This window comes from Danio rerio, chromosome 20 (genome assembly GCF_049306965.1).
Source record: "Danio rerio strain Tuebingen ecotype United States chromosome 20, GRCz12tu, whole genome shotgun sequence".
In the NCBI taxonomy this organism is placed as follows: domain Eukaryota; kingdom Metazoa; phylum Chordata; class Actinopteri; order Cypriniformes; family Danionidae; genus Danio; species Danio rerio.
The window spans coordinates 34,989,139-35,006,195 of record NC_133195.1 but is presented as its reverse complement, the minus strand read 5'-3'; the positions used below and the strand labels follow the sequence as shown (position 1 = coordinate 35,006,195).

Sequence of the window (17,057 nt, the reverse complement as noted above, 5' to 3'; positions counted from 1 at the left end):
TTGCTTTGTGAAAGACTTACCAAATAAAATTGATATAACTGGATTAGCATTTTAAACATTAAATAAAAGTTAAAAATGTATTATTTTTTATTTCATATTACGTTTTTAGTTATGATACTCCCAAAATCATTCAGCAGAAATCCGCAGGTTTTTAACACAATTCTCCACAGAAATTTCAAAAAATGTCCGCAGATTCTGTCTGGCCCTACTCAGCTCTTTAAAACTTTTGCTGCATTTTATTTAAAATGAGTTGAAACAACGCAATCTGTTCTTCAGATAACTTAATTCTTTCATGTTTAATCCACTTAAATTTGTAAAAAATGATTTAGTTAGCTTAATCCGTTTGTGTCGGGACGACATGAAGGAATTGTGTGGAACCCAGCATTTTTTACAGTGAGTATGAATATAGTATTTACTGTAACTGCCTAATGTTACGGGAATACATGAGAGACAGACAGAGACTGGCAGAAGTGCACGTCAACAGAGTCCTTGATCTCACAGAAACCCACACGTCTGCTATGCTCCTACTTTTTCTCACACACATGTGCTTGAACCTCCACCAGCTGTGATCAGGCCAGAATCTGTGAAAAGTGAGGTCAAGTGACATCATCGCATGTTGACTTTCTCGTTTCTCAAAAGGCAAGATTAGATTTGTCATTTCCCCCCCAAAAAGCATATAATTGACACATGGTCAATAAAAAAAAAATGAAAGAGTAGGAGAAGGAAGGAAGAAAGTAAATGAGAGAAGAGAAGGATAGGGTTTGGTGTCGCGCAGCAGGAAGTCCGGAAACAAAGAGAACATGTAGCACCAGCTGCCATGATGACATCACTGCGGTGGTGACAGAGCTGTAGGGCCACTGGAGCGCAACCCAGAAGGCCCCGTCCCTTTCTCGCACATTTTTTTCCATGGATAAAGCTCACAAAAGTCTGAAATCTTGTATTTCCATGATAGTGAAAACACAATGCAAACATCTTCAAGAGGAGACGTTTCAAAGGTGACGACACCTGTCACAAAATTGTGGAGACCCAGTGTGACTGATGTAGTAGTGGTTTATCTGAGGAATGCTTTACATGTATGTTGCCACTTGAAGGTTTGGAATGGGCATCCTAGATGAAAAGCTGATAAAAGACGTGCTAGTACCGTCACTGATTTTGTACTCAAGTAGATAGATGGTTGGTGTGTTTCTTGTCTGAAATGTCCATTACTGTTCATAAATTTTAATTTAAAATATATATTATGATGTGGTTGTTTTGTATGATGACCTCATCATTAACCAATTAATCAGTGTAATCGATGGCTTTAATGTCATATTAATAACAACATGTTTATTTAAAACAAATGATCAAAACAAATGATGTTTAGGTCATTTATCTCACTTAAAATTCAAGTAAAACATTACAAACAGTATGTAATGTTAATGAAAGGTTTTAAATAATAAATGATGCGTCAACATTAGGAAGGAAGACAATTAAGCAAATCATTTCTGAAATGAAACATTTCACATTTGGCCACACATAATGTGCACTCTTATAATTACTCAATTCTGACGGGCAATTTCAGTTTAATCAGTTAGAATTGTTTGCAGATTAACAGGCACTCAAAGGATGTTTAATGGAATAAGTTAACACTTTGTGCAGCTGTCTGATATTAAGCTGAAACAAACGGCATCACTTCACTATTTAACCTCATAAGCAGTTAATTTTAGCCATAATTAATACCTGTAAAACTAGCCTGATCTCATGACGAAACGTAACTTTTTGACGTTTTGTCAGTTAAGTGGCTAAACCGTACAAGTTCAGTCATTCGAAAATGTACGATTTTAAAAAGGTAAACCCAACCATCATTGGGGAATGAGCAATTGTATTAAATTGTATGAATGAGATCATGTGAATTCATACGGATCAGCCACTAATTCAAAAAGTTACGAATTGCTGTGAGATAGCATTGGAAGAACCTGGTGCTATATGCTTTCTGAAGTGTCTTAAAAAATGTATTTCCTCTGAAAATGCAGTTATGTTCCAAATTAGAATAATATTTCTGAAGGCTCATGTTACACGGAAGGATTTATGGATGCAGCTTTGCCATTACAGGGATACATTTTATTTCAAAATTTATTCAAGTAGAAAATAATTCATTTAAAATCATTTTAAAACTATTTTGTTCTAAAATTATTGTGTATAAAAATGAATTGTTATTAAAATGTTTAAATATAACAATTTTACCATTTATTTAGCATTTAATTCAACATTGAAAAAAACTTACTGACTCTACACTTCTGAATAGTAAAGTATACAAAAAAATACAAAAAAAAAACTGAAAATCGTTGTAAACTAAGCAAGTGACCACACAATTCCCTTCAACAGGATATAAAGCCACCCAGACAGGACAACAGGTGTCCATTTTGATAACAGTGTGACACCACAGCTCTTGAATCTTGACTTGGCAATATGTACAAGTTTTAAGCATCCTAAAGAGGAGGAGGATTGTGCTGTTTTCGAGGACCGAGTTCCTAACAGACTTGGCATTCAAGACACATTATAATCTGGGATTGTAAATAAGTTAATGATCGAGACCAAGACCATGTAAGATTGAGGCCAAACCCTGTAAGTTATTTGTATAATATTCTTAAAGAGATAGTTCCCCCAAAAATGAAAATGTACTAAATTACCCTGGTTCTTATTTCCTTTTGTGCGTTTCTTTTTTTCTGTTGAACACAAAGGAAGATTTTTGAAAACTATCAGCCATTGATAATAATAAAAAAAACACTATGGAAAGCAATGGCTACTGGGTTCCAACATTCTTCAAAATACATTTGCATTTAACAGTTGAAAGTGGTTTTAGAGAAGTGGAGTGTCTGTAAATAATGACAGATTAATTTTTGCCTGAACTAACCATTTAAATAAAAAATTCAAATTGATCAGTCAGTTTATTCAAACCTTTTGTTTAAGAATTGTATTTAAACAATTGGCGTCTGTGGTATGTTTAAACATCTAGGTAAAAGTGTTGGTATGAGAGAGTGTGAGAGATGGAGAACAGAGATGAATAAATTCTTTCTTTGGGTGTCTGTTTACTTTGGACAAAACACTGTTTTCAGAGGACAGCTGTTAAAGACAGTGGATAGAGGGCTCCAGAATAGTGAGCCTGAGAGCAGGTGTGTGTAGTTTGTATAACAGTTACTGATGTCAGTTGATTGTAAATGTGTTAGTTTGATAGAGTGATGGATGAGTATATCATTTATGGCAAAACATACCAAAACAAAAGCTCCAAACACCAATTCATCACACATTTATTTTGCATTTTAAGTAAGTCCATACAAAATATTCAACATTTTATCTCTGAATTGACTTGAACATATATTGTATTATTATTTTTGTGAACGCCTGTGCCCTCAGTATCACGCCAAAAAAAAAAAAAAAAAAAAAAAAAAAAAAAAAAAAAAACTGATCTCTGTCTAATTGACAGTGTTGAGTTCCTGCTGCTGAGTCTCTCAACACAAAAGCCCTTTATGTGCGGCATTACAGTGCATGCAAGAGGAATCCCTTTGGCAAGATTAGATAAAACATCAACCAATGTGGGAACAGCCGCACACACGCAGATGTGCATACCACTGAACACTTGCACACACAAATGCACACAAACACACATGCACTTAACAGTTACTGTGGGCTCCACAAGTCTGAGAACACGCTCATTTACCATGAGCTTTTTTTGAGAATTAGAATTAACATACACTACCGGTCAAAAGTTTAGGGTTTATATATATATATATATATATATATATATATATATAATAAGTTATATAATACGTTTTTTAAAAAGTTAAATACTTATTTCTTAAATATTTATTTATTACTTATTGCATGTATTTTCTAATGAAATTATTAGTCCAGTCATTATTGCTTTCATTACTATTACCATTATTATTATTAATAATAATAATATTAATAATTAATATAAGACTGATTTCTGAAGGATCATGTGACTCTGAAAATGTTTCTAAATTATAAACTATTTTTGAACAGTTATTTTCTAGTGCAATAACATTTTACAATTTCACAATTTTACTGAAATAAATGCAGCCTTGGTGAGCAGAATAAGATTATTTTAAAAAATTTTAATCCTACAGACCCCAAATGTTTGACCAGTAGTTTATATGTGATATAACACACATCATATAAAATTTAATCATATAAAAGATTCTCCACTGCACTATTTCTATAATCACAAGCAAATCTGGAAAACTGAACATTATGACTTTGCGCAGTCAGATATTTGCTTCCGTTGAAGCACAATGTCAGTAACATTGTTTTTTGATAAGTTAGATACTTTAGGACTTTTTAAAATATTGCTTGAAGGGTTAGTTCACCCAAATATTATTCATTTATTCTCCTTTATGTAGTTTTAAACCTTTCCATGTGAACGGCCTATTTCATGGCAGCATCACAAAAAGGTCTATGATCTATGAATGGCAAAAAAAATCTGTGGACACGTAGAAAAGTACACGCTATTACTTCTGATATGTGGTCAAGCATAACATTACTTGAGTTTGACGTTGCACGCACAAACAAACACACACACACACACACACACACACACACACACAAACACAAACACACAGTAATGTTAACCTATTTTTTTTTTTTGCCATAGGTCTGTTCTGGAGACAATTTCTTACACCTTTACCAGGTAAATTTTTTTTGCCCCATATCTGTTTTAGAGATATGTTACAGGTCTTTAATAAAGATCTAATTATTTTCCTTTAGAAATATGTTTCAGATTCACACTGCAAAATATCTGTTTGTCTAAATCGTGAAAAAATCACAATATTGTTGAAAAAAATCGTGATAGGTTTCTTTATCATACTTATTTAGCATATGTTTTACACTGCAGATGCCCTTCCAGCTGCAACCCAGTACTGGAAAATATCCATACACACTCATTCACACAGATACACTACGCCAATTTAGTTTTTTCAGTTCACCTATTATCAGATATCTTGGGGCTGTGGGGGAAACCGGAGCACCCAGACAAAACCCACGCAAACACATGGGAGAACATGCAAACTTCACACATAAATGCGTTCTGACCCAGCCAGGACTCAAACCAGCGACCTTTTTGCTGTGAGATGCCAATGCTAACCACTGAGCCACCAAGTTGGCACCCCAAATGACTTCCGTAGTAGGAAAAAATATAATAGAAGACAATGGGTGACATAAACCAGCTTCATTCATTCATTCATTATCTTGTCGGCTTAGTCCCTTTATTAATCCAGGGTCACCACAGCGGAATGAACCGCCAACTTATCCAGCACGTTTTTACCCTTCCAGCCACAACCCATCTCTGGGAAACATACACACACACATACACTCATACACTACGGACAATTTAGCCTATCCAATTCACCTGTACCGCATGTCTTTGGACTGTGGGGGAAACCGGAGCACCCGGAGGAAACCCACGCGAACACACGGGGAACATGCAAACTCCACACAGAAACGGCAACTGAGCCGAGGTTCCAGCGACCTTCTTGCTGTGAGGCAACAGCACTACCTACTGCGCCACTGCGTCACCCCCCAGCGAGCTTCAAAAAACTTTAAATTGTGTTTGACAGAAGAAAAGAACTCAAATAGGCTTTAAACAAGTAAGGTGACTAAATAATGACATATTTCATTTTTGGGCAAATTATACCATTTAATTAAAACATAATTTGAATATGCCAAGTAAAAAAAAAACAAAAAGAGCAACTACTTCAAAAATGCAAGATAGTTTCTTTCAGAAAAAAATGGAAGCTTATGCAAACAACAGGATGCAGAATGTCACACTTTGATGTCAGAGCTCAAAAAATAACTTCTCTGTGGGCGTCACGCACTGTCTCATCACACAAAAGGCCAAAAGTGAGGGTCAGGTGTGCAACCTAGACGATAAACACTTTATGAAAGTGACTGTCAGTGAAGTATCATAATTTAAAAACTTAAGACTATTCTATTCTTTTCTGTCTCACTCCGACTCCCACAAAAATACAAACCAAAACCACAATTGCACTAAATACTTCACGATATCCTACATTAATCATGGTTTCCGAAACAGAAATCAAAGACTACTGTGGGATGGAAAGTTTTGGTTTATCACAAGCGGTGATGTAACAAAGGGCGTGAGAACGTATGTTAAAGTGTGTGTGTTGGGGAACAGGAAGCTCTGAAGTTTACGGGGCACAGGGTATGGGATGATCTCTTCCTTTTATCCTGCTGGACCTCTCACTCTCTCACACAGAGTCACTTTCCCTCGCATGCAAACACGTTCACACACAGCTCTCAGCCTGTATCTCTGCTGCCTCAGCATTTGTGTGTTTTGACAGGAAAGACCAGAGCCAGCTACCCTCAGTAACAATGATTCCTCTGTCACTGTCTGTATATCTATGTTCTGCATAGAGGAGGTGGATGAGCTGTCGCGCACTGATAAAATGTCGAAAAAGCTGTTTGAAATCATACAGAGTTTAAATATACATGCATTTCAGTCAGTTCTCATATTTATTCAGATCATTTTTTTTCGTATAGGTTTAAGTCTCTTGCGCTAATTAAGCCTGCATTCATTCATTCATTCATTTTCCTTCGGCTTACTATATTATTATCAGTAGAATTAACCACCAACTATTCCAGCATATGTTTTTCGCACGATGCCCCTCTAGCCACAATCCAGTACTGGGAAACACCCATGCACTCTCACATTCACTATGGCCAATTTAGTTTATTCAATTCACTTGGCACTTGTCTTTGGACTGTGGGGGAAAACGGGGCACCTGGAGGAAACCCACGCCAACACAGAAGAATATGCAAATTCCACAGTGAAATGCCAACTGACGCAGCCGGGATTTGGACCAGCCACTTTGCCACCACTAAGGCTGCATTTATTTGATCAAAAATACATAAAAATAGGAATGGCAATATACTGTGAAAATTGTTGCAATTTAAAATCATTAGGAGATGCAATAATCAACCAGTAGTAAATTCTAAACAGTTTATTTTTTTCAAAAACAAAGCAACTTTATGGCCTTTTTTTAATACTTTTTTTTATAAATTTCAAAAATCAGCCGACAATCTTGGAAAATGCAAGAGTCAACTCATACGTGTTCCTCAAAGTTTATTAGCAAACTAAAGCCTAAGGGGCCGATCATACCGAAAGTATTGAGAGGCGCCTTTTTTGAATGATTTACTAACGGCTGAGAGCGTTGTGTGCGCTGCTTTGTGCACTCGCGTTTTAAACACCTGCTGCGTCCTGTGTTTTTGTTTTCAGATATGGTTGCAACTGGAAGTTAATGAGAATTATTTATTATTTATATATTATTTATTAATTTTCCCATTTATTGTACTTTATTAACGTCTATCCCTACTCCAACCCTAAACCCAACCGTCACAGTAACACTAAAACAGTTGTTGTACTGAGTATTATTTATGCTATCTATTAAATTACCCAATAAATTGTATTTTTTATGCCTACCCCAACCCCAACCCTCAAAGTACTGTAAAAAATATTAATTATTGTTATAAAGTGTTATAAAAAAATGCTGCTATATTGATGTGCATATCGCACTTCCGGCCAGCCATGTATCTGATCTAGACTTGGAGCAGTGACTTGTGGTTGCTGTTTTGAGTATCTGAAGCTGTATGACTGACCAATCTTAAAAATCACGATATTATTAAATATTAAAATTATATTCATATCAACCGCAACACTCTCACACAATACGCAGCTGATTCAGTCGTTGCCTTGCGATACAAAAAGTGCACCGCACTTCTTTCTTTCTAGTCAAAAAAAAAAGGCAGTGTGGTTCACCTCACATTTTTTGGAACGTAAAAGTGCGTTTAGTGTGATTGGCTGAAAGTCTTTCATTTACAATGGGAGCCGGCAGCAATAAGCTGCACAGCACCTCTTCACCATCTAGGAGAGATTAAACCAAGTCAGATTTAAGGTAATGAGCTATGACAGGGGAAGGCGGCAAACAATCGGAATTTTGAAGTCCACCGCTTGAGAAGAGTCTAGAGAAATATAGTCCTGTAAACTTTGGTTCCAACCACAGTTGTTCCCAAGAGTTTGATTATTGTGGTTGCCGAATTTCCAATTATTTACGATGTTTTCTTACAGGGACATACATTAAAAACCTTACTGGCAAGTTGATGTGCATTAATGTTATATTTGTTTCTTTAAAAAAAAAGCAGAAATCTTACGTTAACAAAAAAACAATACAAAACAGTATTGCTGCTTCAGAGTATTTCAGACATATGGAAGCATATTTGATAACTGGACAAAACCACACCACACACAACAACTTGATCTCCAAAGACGCCAATTTTAATTGTAGAGAAATCTGTGTTTTTAAAACTATTGAAGACAGCAGAAGTCAATGATTCATTTGAATTATTAAGACTGATATATGTTTACTGCTCCAAAATATTTTAAATGAAAATATTTGAAATCTCAAAATAAAATATATTGTGTTCAAATGGGAAAAAAGTTTTTGTTTTTTTACCCAGACATTTAAAAAGAACATATTTTAGAGCAGTAATCACAAAACCATGAAACCGTAATATTTTCGTCCAAGGTTATCATACTGTCATAATCTTATACCGGTCCATGTCCACAGGGCAGCTAGAGCGATTTTTGATGCTCTCGCTGCCTTCATTGTGAATTTAAAGTAACATTCATTTTAAATAAAGGGACTGTGTGTCTTGGGAATACTAGGATTAAGTTTTTGTTGGTTTATAAATATTTGCAAATGTCAACAGACTTTCAGTAGAGGAACAGAGATCCCTCAGATTTAATAAAATAACTTCATCTGCGTTTTGAAGATGACCAAATATAATTTGGCTTTAGAATGACATTAAGATGCTTAAATAACACTGTAAATGCTGGATAACACAAAACTCTCTTCATGTTTTCCCAACACAAACAGATTGTTAAAACGTAATTGTTTTTTAATTTTATTTGTTTAATTTAAGTGGATTGAACATAAAGCAATTTAGTGGTCACCCAAAAAAACTCAAGAATTGTGTTGAATGGAGCAGAAGTATTTTTTGAGTGAATGACAACCTTTTTTGTGGAAACCATCATACAAGTCACACATACATGTCAGTTTAACTTGTGCATATTGATGAACAAAAGTAATAATTTTATAATTTATATTAATTTACATGATACAACATTTTTGAAAGGTAGTGTATATGCAGAATTGTGAGCTGAATGTGAAATCCTGGACTGTCTCACAGCAAAATTTCCAGTGTTGTTTTGAGTTGTTTTTAAGGTGTTAAATTTTTTGAGTTAAAAAGTGTTACTTGTTGAGTTGATTTACATGGCATAAACACCTGCAGTGTAACTCTGTGGTCAGAGTATGTGTTATTACAGCGAGTTGATATAATTGACACTAGATAAGTGCTATTTTCATTTCCGGTCGCTTCACTTTACTTCCTTTTTGATTAATGGCGGACAGCACATGGAGAGCAGTTTTCAAACAGGTATACAATTTATTTAATCACAAATATTCAATACAATTCTACACTTGCTTCATGTTTAACTAGCTATTGTACATTTTTAACCGGGTTTTCAAGTTCTAATTTTAACCACTTGTCAATTTTTACACGACAGACAATCACGGGAGCCACGAGACAAGTTGGTTAGCAGGAAAATAAAGGTAAAGACAAACATTTAACAGTTTGAACCAGTGTTTGCATTTGATTCGGGGTTTTGCGTTGTTAGAAATTTGCGGTTATACTTAATTTAACCTGATAATTTAACTGTCATCGTGTTTCCCTTTGTTGTGGCTAGCCTACGTGCGCTAGAAATGAACGCAGAATGGCCAGATGAGCATTTAACGTTAGCACCGTTAATCTTACATTCTACAAACCTATGTAGTTTAGAATTTAACTTTATAAAAAAATAGCTGTAAAGCGGCGTCTGAGAAGGCTTAGTTGAACTTCATAGCTTCGGTGTAACAAGTTAATGAACTAAATTATTCATGTTCAGTGATTTGTGGCGCGAGCCGCATGGAGTCGCGGGCAGCATGCACTCGCTTTCTTTTGTTCTTTTACATGAAACAGCGAATATACGTTTCAAGTGAACAGATCTGATTTTCATATTACATTTAAAACATGTAAAAATAGACTCGCTGTAAAAACAGAGGTTATTGTTAGCAAGAGGGGTAGCCGGATTACAAATGAATCTTTTAAACCGGCTCATATTAGTGAACCGATCGAATCAGTTCAATTAATCGAACGGAATCATTTAAAACGGCTCGCTTATTCGGTAACATTGAAAACTTATCCACAAATCGCTCTCTTTATAACCTGTCTGAGACTCTGTCTGATTCAAAGTAAAATTGTATTTCGATTTGTACGCAAAAATACAGTCGCTGTAAAAGAGTTAGTCTCGATTGTTAGCAAGAGGGGATAGCCGATGATGCATAAATGAGTCTTTTCAACCGGTCGATTCAGTTCACTTAACCAAACTGAATCATTTGAACGGCTCGCTTTTTCAAGTAAACACAAATCCACAAATTGCTTACTTTAAAACCTGTCTGACACGCCGTCTGGTTGAAGGTAAAACAGTATTTCGATTTATTCAGTCACTGTAACAATACACTGACAGAACTGTTGTGTAAAGGACTGATAATGATGAGCACGAGTCGAATAGTGATATCTTCGCCATAAGAGGAAGCTAAGCTCCAGTGAGAACGATCGAAGCAGCTAAACTCAGAAGAGACGAACGAGAGACACCGGTTTTCGATTTTAAGGTAGTCGCATAGTATAAATATGCAAAAGTGATGCTGTTCAATATAATATTACATTGTATGAAGACCTGACATTTGTAAGTAGAACTGTAAGAACTCCTTAAAGTTAGACTTAACATTGTTATTCTCGTGTTTTTAATCAATGTGCTTTTGTAGACGTAACTTATAATTCTTCTATACTACTACTTTGCTAACTATAATGTCTAACTATACATTGTATTCAAAACCCTCAATACAAAAAATAAAACAAAAATCAATCAAAAAATTTAATGTGATTAAAAAACTTATGTGTTCTCTATGTACTAATTATAATAACACCAGCTTCTATATCACATTGAAATAAAAGTGATTTAATTTTACTAATGTCTAGTTTGTGAGATGGGTTCTCTTGATTAATTAAGTGATATATGTATTTTATACAGCTTCCATCATGTTGGTGAAAGTTCAATATCAAGGAGTGAAAAAATATGTAAAATTGCTTACTGATTTTACATTCCAATATTTTATCAGTGAAGGTAAGTTTAAAATTGTGCAGTTCAGAAATGTGCTTATTAAAGTTTTGAGTCTATAGTTTATTTATTTATTTCAGTGAAAAGCAAATTTGGATTACCAACAACTGCAGATCTTCAAGTTTTTGATGACACGGACACTAATGTAGAAGAGGACATCTTCCACGAGTTAATGGAAAGCAGTCCACATGTATGCTTAACTGTAAGATGCTTGGAAGAAAATATGTCTGCTGGCCTGCCTGAGGGTAAATATTCAATTAAATTATGGACATTCTTTAAAGCCCTCTATTTTGCAATATTATAGTTTAGAACAGGGAAAATTAAGTAGAAAGACTTAAAAGAGAACTGTAAAACCCATAGAAGAGCCTACTGTACAGTGAATTGTGTACAGAAATTAAGGGTTTTTATATATTTCTTGAATATTGTCACGCATTTGTCTGGTTTAATATTTGAACCTAACAGTGAGTTCACATTATGCCGAGTGATGAAAAGTTGGTCAAAATAGTCTGTCTAAAAAGGAAGAAAACATTTTGAATGATTGTACAGTAAAGGCTATTTGTAAAGCGCTGTTTAATAACATAGAAATAAAAGGTATATTGATTTAAGGAAATATAAAAGAAATATACTGTAAAGGGTAATTTATAATTTTTTTTCAGTGATTTCACCCACAAGATCATCAACAGCCAGCACATGTACTGATACAGTTTCACTCTCTTCTACGGATCATGATGATCCAGAGCAACCAATGCAGAATCAAATGACAAGGGCCAGCAGGTGCTTGATGGTAGATGCTGAAAGGGCAAAACGGGTATATGCATATGTTGTTTGTTATAGTTAATTTGGTGATATAAAAATTCACTTTTATTATTTCACAAATATTACATTTTGTGGTCACTTTATCAGATTGTCCAAGATGCTTTGGAAAAGCAATCTGGTGGTGATGAAGTGCTTGATGAATACAAGGCCACAAAAACTTTAAAGCACAGCACTAGACGGCAACTGGTTAATATTGTTGTCAGTCACATGACAGAGATTCATGGGTAAGATTTCATTAAAACATTGTTTTAGCAGGTTAAGTACTGTCCTTAATCAAGTATTTTACTGATTTTTAGGAGAATTCCCACCCGCAAGCAACGGGAGACTTATGCCTTGGGTATTATTTCTCTCTTTCCCAGCCTGAGAGACCCGTTTTCAGCAAAAGGCTATGTAAGAATTTGTCTTAGTATACTTAACACAAACATGTTCGTCTGTTTTAATTATTTAAAGGTTTGTGGCTTTTTTTATTTAGTGTTTTATGTCATACAGTTAAATGTTGTATTATATATTAAGATTATACACATCTTAAATGTTTTTTCTTGTCTCTTACAGGAACATTTCTACGATCCGGAAAAGGGAACAGGTTTCATTGCCTGGCGCCTTAAAACTTTATCAAGGAAGAACCCAAAACGTGTTCGCTTGGAGGTATCTGAAGTTGGAGGACCAAGTCTCAAACGAAGGATAGACACTGGGCAACAACTTGAAGGGGATGCATGCAGGGAGGCAATTTCTTTTCTTGTCCACACAGCTGATGAAAGTGAAGTTTTGCTAAAAATGAAGGAAACCTTTAAGCGTAGACAAGAACTGGTGCATGATCCTAAAAAATCAGCTGACATCCTCAACATCTTTCCAAGATTTTTGGATGTGAAAGGATTGGTAAATATGAATTATTTTTTGGTTTTAAATGTGTTTGTGTGTTAATGAGTGTTTATATATATATTTTTATCAAGTGTAAATAATTAATTCTGCACATTATTGCTATTTGGCCTTAGTCACAGATTTGATACATGCTAACACTTACCCCTTAAACATCATTGTAGTAGTTTTCAGAACTACGTCAAAAACATTTACATTTGTGCATGATCATGACTTATAAGTTTATCAAGCAACAAAAAAATCTTTGGTGTTAGAATCTAAAGTGTGACGAGTCAGCTTCTAATCTAATATCTTCTTCTATAGATAAATCAAGACTTTGGTTTGCTGTTCAATGCTGAAACATCCAACAAGTTGCTTGAGAGATGGGAGACCTCATTTAAGCACAAGATCATCAATGAGGCCAAATCTCTAACTTCAACTGCAGAAATTCGTGGTCTTATCAATTCAGCAGAGGGACAAGGATCTGAAAATGGTACAATTTGAGGATTTTGTAGTTTAAATTTGCTTTAGTTTTTTTTTTTTTTTTTGTATTTGGGGGCCTTAAGAACATATGTGTGCATGTTGTATTGTAATATTAATGTCTTATTTGTTTTACTATCATTAATTCAGATTGGGATAGTGATATGTCAGCTGTCCTACTCCTGTTGCATCTCCTACCTCCTTCTTCAGGGAGAAAGAGGACTAAGATTAGTCCAACAGAGGCCGTTGAAAGACTTGTGCATTTCCATAAGGTAAAATTCACAAGACTTTAAGTCTTTTAATTGTTATTTTTAGTTTTGTTAACCATAATGTCACACATTTTTTTAAACTTATAAAAATGTGTGCATTCACTTAAATGCTGTTAACTTGCAGCACTTGGATTTTTACACAATTCTTCGTTTAGATTGTGATAAAGAAAGTAAGTTATATCTTGGATTGACTTGGTGTATTCAAATCTTTTTTTAATTCTTTGTGGTAAAAAATAACTAATTTCGTTTCACACTACTACACAATGAGGGATATGGAGACTTTTTTTATTTTTGCACTTTGGGTGAAGTTTTTTTTTGTGGTTTGGTTTTATATTTAGTGTGTTTTTTTATTAACAAAAGTTGAATGAAAATATCCTAACTGGTTTCCTGCATTTATTGTTGTTTTTTGTTTTAATGCAGTCTTGCACCAGTATTGAAGGCCATCTCAGTAAGAGGGAAGGCCACCAGCCATATCTACTTGGAACAGGAAGGATCAAGGGGAGGATCGACAATTTCTATGTGGTTATGGACAAACATCTCATTCCTTGTGCAGGAACCAGCTCCTTGAGTGCCGTTGATGAACTCTTTAAAATCCACTACGTGTTCAACTTGACGTATGAGGAAGCACTTGTCAACATCTTCACCTTTTTGCAGACTACAGTCTACAACATTGATGTTGGACTTACCAGTGAGTCACCCAGGGTAAAAGAACTGCGTGCAAAGATTTTAAACTAAATGTTAAAGTGTTTTTGTTGCCAAAGCTTGCATGCAAGCAGCACCTCTTTAATTTCTCATTTAAGACTCTCACACAGTTTTTATCCTTCACTGAAGTTTAAGTTGTTATGTGCACAGGAAGGCTGTTGTCGACAGTTCTGTACATACTCTGGTTTTCGAAAGCATTTGAACAGCACTCATGTTACTGATGTTAGTGCAGCATGTAATTCACCTTCCAGTGAAATGTTAGCACAAAATGTTTGTCCCGATCAATCAAGTTCTTTGTTTGTTGGAGAGAGTGATCCCCAAGTTGATCTCATTGAGACTGTTGAGAATAATTTCACTGTTTCAAGGAGAGAGACGGCAGATATATGTGCATCTATTGTGGCCAAACTACAGTGCAGCGGAGTAGCCAATAGCTTGGTAGCATCGGTTGTTTCAGAGCTTGAGGAACTCACCACAGAACTACATAACCAAACTCGTCAAGATGTAATGTCTGTAATTCCTCTTAATAACCCTGACAGATCAGCAGTCGAAAATAGTATGGATAACTTTGAAAACCCCTTTACCCTGTTTAACACGGAAACTAAAAGAGCTAGTTATTTCACTGACAAATGGGGTGTTGTAGATCCTGTAGAAATTATGCTTGGCATGAGATATGACAATAGGAGAAACAAAACAACAGGATGTTATGATCAGGTCCCAGTAAAAGACACATATGTTTATGTCCCAATTTTGGAAACGATGAAATTCATGTGTCAAAATGCAGATGTATGTAAACTGCTAAAGGAATTTACAGGAAGACAGACATCACATTTTGAAGACTTTTGTGATGGAAGTTACTTCCATAATCATCCATTGTTCTCTAAATATCCAAATGCCTTACAGATCCAGGTGTACTTTGACGAATTTGAAACCGCAAACCCTCTAGGCTCTAAACGTGGTGTACACAAAGTTGGTGCTCTTTATTTTGTAGTGAGAAATTTGCCCCCAAAATTGAATTCAAGACTCATGAATATACATTTGATAGCGCTGTTTCATGCACAAGACCTGAAAAGGTATGGGTTTGATCCAATCCTGGAACCACTGATTCGAGACATAAAGATACTAGAGACAGATGGTATTGAATTGCCAATGTTCACAAGAAGAGTTTATGGCACAATATGTCAAGTCACTGGAGACAACTTGGGGATGCACTCAATCCTTGGTTTTACAGAATCTTTTAGTGGCCACTACTTTTGTCGTTTATGTTTGACTAAAAAAGATGATGTGCAGTTTGTTTACAGTGAGGATGATCATAGGGTTGTTTTGCGTGATCGTGCTGTTTATGAACAGCACTGCAGAGAGTTGGAATCTGACCCTCAACTCAAGTCAACACATGGCATCAAAAGGAGCTCAACACTGAATAGTTTACGGTATTTTCATGTGTGCCACAACTATTCTGTTGATGTGATGCATGATCTCCTTGAAGGAGTTGCACAATTTGAAATGAAACTGCTGTTTGAGAATCTGTCTGAAAAATTTGTAACCCAAAGTGAATTGCTGTCTAGGATATATTCATTTGACTATGGATATTTGGAGAGAAAAAATCGTCCTACAAAAGTGAACTTGGAGCACAGCGGAAATAGCATCGGACTTAATTCTATCCAGGCTCTTTGTCTCATCAAAAACATTCCATTACTATTTGGTGATGTTGTCCCTATTGGAGACAAGAATTGGCTTTTACTTTTGCTCTTACTTCAGATTTTAAATCTAGTGTTTTCCCCTAGCATTTCAGAAGGCATGACTGTTCTTTTAAAATATTTGATATCTGAACACCATGAATTATTCAAAGAGTTGTACCCACACAAAAACTTGCTGCCCAAACATCATTTTATGACGCATTACCCTGCCTGCATTCGAAAAATTGGTCCGTTAGTGCACATGTGGAGTATGAGGTTTGAGGCAAAACACAAAGTTTTTAAAAATATGTTAAAAAATTTCAAAAATGTTACAAAATCTCTCGCAAAAAATCATCAGATGTCAATTGGCTATCTTTGGGAAACAACTCCTTTAAACCAAGTTGAGTGTGGCCCAATGAAAAAATTCTGTTGGGATGAAATTGATGAAGGTGAGAAGTTGGCTAGAATGATGCAAAACCCCATAGAAACAAGCATGTGTTCCATGAACTGGGTTAAGATTGATGGGACTGAATATAGGCTGGACCTCCTTATATGCAATGAAATTGAGAATGAAATTCCTGTATTTAGTCAGATTCGGAAAATACTTTTAGTTAACAACACCGTATATTTCATTGCTGACAAGCTTTTGACAGAACATTTCTCAGAGCATCATCATGCATTTAAAGTACAGAGATACTGTGAGTTGGGTGAACTTATAAAAGCAAGTGAATTGAAGTTCTACAGGCCATTTGATCTGCAGAGTTCATATGGATCAGATAATAGTGAATATGTTGTACCTTTGTTTATGTTGGTTTAACTTACATTTAAGATGCATTGTTAAAAATAAAAAAAATTCAACTTGTACATTGTTTTGACTTTTTTTAAATGATCAATGCACTCTCCTGTTATGCAGAAAACAATTTATATGGCTAAAATACATTTAAATAAAAACCTAAGTCTATATGAACACTACAA

At 35.2% G+C, this 17,057-nt stretch overlaps 2 protein-coding genes across 10 annotated transcripts in view; one reads left to right on the top strand and one right to left on the bottom strand.

Moving 5' to 3' along the window:
• sesn1 (sestrin 1) overlaps positions 1–17,057 on the bottom strand; it is a 78,125-nt gene that overhangs the window by 31,938 nt on the left and 29,130 nt on the right. The window lies entirely within an intron of this gene.
• Positions 9,449–16,946, top strand: si:ch211-51a19.5. Of its 8 annotated transcripts, none has more exons than XM_068215361.2 (11): positions 9,451–9,507; positions 9,638–9,683; positions 11,201–11,293; positions 11,368–11,532; positions 11,944–12,095; positions 12,191–12,327; positions 12,400–12,493; positions 12,656–12,979; positions 13,283–13,451; positions 13,589–13,710; positions 14,128–16,946. In XM_068215361.2, the coding sequence occupies exons 3-11, from the start codon at positions 11,209–11,211 to the stop codon at positions 14,440–14,442; spliced, it is 1,563 nt and encodes a 520-aa protein (XP_068071462.1). In that variant the 5' UTR covers positions 9,451–9,507; positions 9,638–9,683; positions 11,201–11,208; the 3' UTR covers positions 14,443–16,946. The 8 variants fall into 8 exon arrangements, with proteins under 8 accessions (NP_001076561.1, XP_068071462.1, XP_021324024.1 ...); XM_021468349.3 differs by having other exon boundaries at positions 12,400–12,553; XM_073932037.1 differs by having other exon boundaries at positions 9,638–10,781.